General features: G+C 51.5%; 1 protein-coding gene across 2 annotated transcripts in view; it reads right to left on the reverse strand.

Annotated features, from left to right (window-relative positions):
• Positions 1-836: 836 nt before the first annotated feature.
• The window catches only part of tmem170b (transmembrane protein 170B), a 4,899-nt gene continuing 4,057 nt past the window's right edge, over positions 837-1,678 (reverse strand). For both annotated transcript variants that reach the window (XM_037693521.1, XM_037693522.1), the window contains one exon: positions 837-1,144. In XM_037693521.1, the coding sequence (XP_037549449.1) occupies positions 1,014-1,144 (131 nt within the window). In that variant the 3' untranslated portion in view covers positions 837-1,013. The remainder of the gene's footprint in view (positions 1,145-1,678) is intronic.

Below are 1,678 nucleotides of genomic sequence, written 5' to 3' on the forward strand. Positions count from 1 at the left end.
AGAAAACTGGTCCTGATGTTCAGGAACCACGAAGACTACAGCCAGTCATGAACTGGAACCTGTCCCTGTCCTCCAGAGACCCCGTCCTCCAGAAACCCTGTCCCTCAGAGACCCCGTCCACCAGAAACCCTGTCCCTCAGAGACCCCGTCCACCAGTGGACAGTTCTACACCATCATGGACTGAGAGGACCAAAACCTTTTGAGCTGGACTGAAACCTGCTTCTGTCCATGTGGACGAGACAAATGTCTCCTGTTTGGTCTGATGAGACAAAGGCCGAGACAAGAAGGACATCTGGAGGACTCGGACCTGGGGACAGTGACCCAGCGGCCAGGCACGGTGGTGGCAGCATCATGCTGCGGGACATGAAGGTTCTGGAGGAGTTAACCCAGAACCCTGGTTCTCTGCTGCGGAGCGGCCCGATAGAATCCCACCAGAACCTTGATGCTGGGACAGAAGTCCTGAGGTCCAGTTGAGACGGGCTGAGGGACACTGAACAGAGGTGTCTGTAAAGTTCTGACCCGATGAGGATCAAACTTTTTTTAAATCCTTCCTGGAGGAGGAACCGTTAATCGGACCTTCAGTTTACATCAGAACCTTCGATCAGGACGGGTCCAGAGAATCCCACCAGAACCTTCAGCTTCTAAAACCCAAACTGGAGGAAAGGAGACTCCGTGAGAACCAGGTTCTGTTCTCCTTCTGATCCGACTGACTGGGTTCAGCCGGTCCGAGCCTTGGACAGAACCTTCAGTTCTGACCCGGCTCCCGTCAGAACACAGTTTGGTTCCACGGCCCAGTCGGAGCTCCGCTGAACGCTGCCGGTTCTGCTCTCTGTCCCACAAAGTTTAAAAACTGGACCTCTGTCCCCCGGTGGTCTCTGCAGGGACACCAGGACGTCTCAGAGGAACCGTCCAACAGGATTCAAAGTGCGCTGGTTCGACCCCTCTGTGGCGGTACCACGGCAGGCCCGCTCCACGGTCCAGAACTTCTCTTCCTCCCGCGGGTCGGGCTCCTCCTACAGCGTGGCCAGAACCCGTGAGAAGGAGACGACGACGGAGAGGAAGGTCTGCCCCACGCCGAGCACCAGCGCCTCCAGAGGAACCATCCCCTTCCCCGCCATGCGGTAAACGCCCGCCACCGCCGCGCCTGCAGGTAAACAACAAACAGATAAACAAACAAACAAAAAGTTAAACGGATCAAAACTCACCACACCTGATCCAGAGTTCAAGCTGTCAGAAACTAAACATGTCTGAACATCAGCCGAACAACAGCTAAAATCTGTGGAAAAAGCTGGAACCAAGTTTTGGAAGGAGCAAAAAACTAGCTAAAAGCTATAGGAAGCTAAATTCTGGTTAAAAGCAGACAAGCTAAAAGTTGCACTTGGCCAGCTAAAAGCTAAAGCTAAATGTTCTCTAATCTGTAAATGTAGCAAGAGGCTAGGTCAAATCTAAAAGTGGCATAAGGCTAGCTAAAAACTGAACGAATGCTAAAAAAAGCTATCTAATAGGTAAATGTAGCAGGAAGCTAGGTTAAAGTTAAAAGTAGCTAAAGTTTAGCTAAAAGCAGCAAAAGCCTAACACTAAACGCTAAGTGTAGCATAATAAGACAAAAGCAAAGCCAGCAGCTGAAGCTGAAGGAACTGAAGCGATGGGAGGTCTTTTTTTTTTGGGGGGGGGGGGG

This window comes from Nematolebias whitei, chromosome 19 (assembly GCF_014905685.2).
Source record: "Nematolebias whitei isolate Nwh7 chromosome 19, NemWhi1, whole genome shotgun sequence".
NCBI lineage: Eukaryota > Metazoa > Chordata > Actinopteri > Cyprinodontiformes > Rivulidae > Nematolebias > Nematolebias whitei.